Here is a 229-nt window from a genome sequence, read left to right on the forward strand (position 1 = left end):
CCTCACTCTGGGAGCAGCCTTTTCCCAGCGGGGCCTGGAGAGGAGGGGTCAGCGGGTCCGTGGGCCCCGCGCAGGAGGTCACTCGAGGGCTGTAGGACAAGTCCCCTGTCCCTGGTGACACCTTCCCTGTGCTCCCATGTTCAGACAGCAAAGTCCAACCTGGAGAAGGCTGTTTCAGAGGTGGCTGCAGCATCCGACGAAGCAGGCAAAGCAAAAGCTCAGATTAAAA

General features: G+C 60.3%; 1 protein-coding gene across 1 annotated transcript in view; it reads left to right on the top strand.

The window, feature by feature from the left end:
- ATP5D (ATP synthase, H+ transporting, mitochondrial F1 complex, delta subunit) overlaps positions 1-229 on the top strand; it is a gene marked incomplete at its 5' end in the record, with an annotated part of 1,532 nt that overhangs the window by 1,099 nt on the left and 204 nt on the right. The window contains one exon of the mRNA XM_010133047.1: positions 145-229. Within this exon, the coding sequence (XP_010131349.1) occupies positions 145-229 (85 nt within the window). The remainder of the gene's footprint in view (positions 1-144) is intronic.

Source organism: Buceros rhinoceros, unplaced genomic scaffold (assembly GCF_000710305.1).
Source record: "Buceros rhinoceros silvestris isolate BGI_N320 unplaced genomic scaffold, ASM71030v1 scaffold31893, whole genome shotgun sequence".
NCBI lineage: Eukaryota > Metazoa > Chordata > Aves > Bucerotiformes > Bucerotidae > Buceros > Buceros rhinoceros.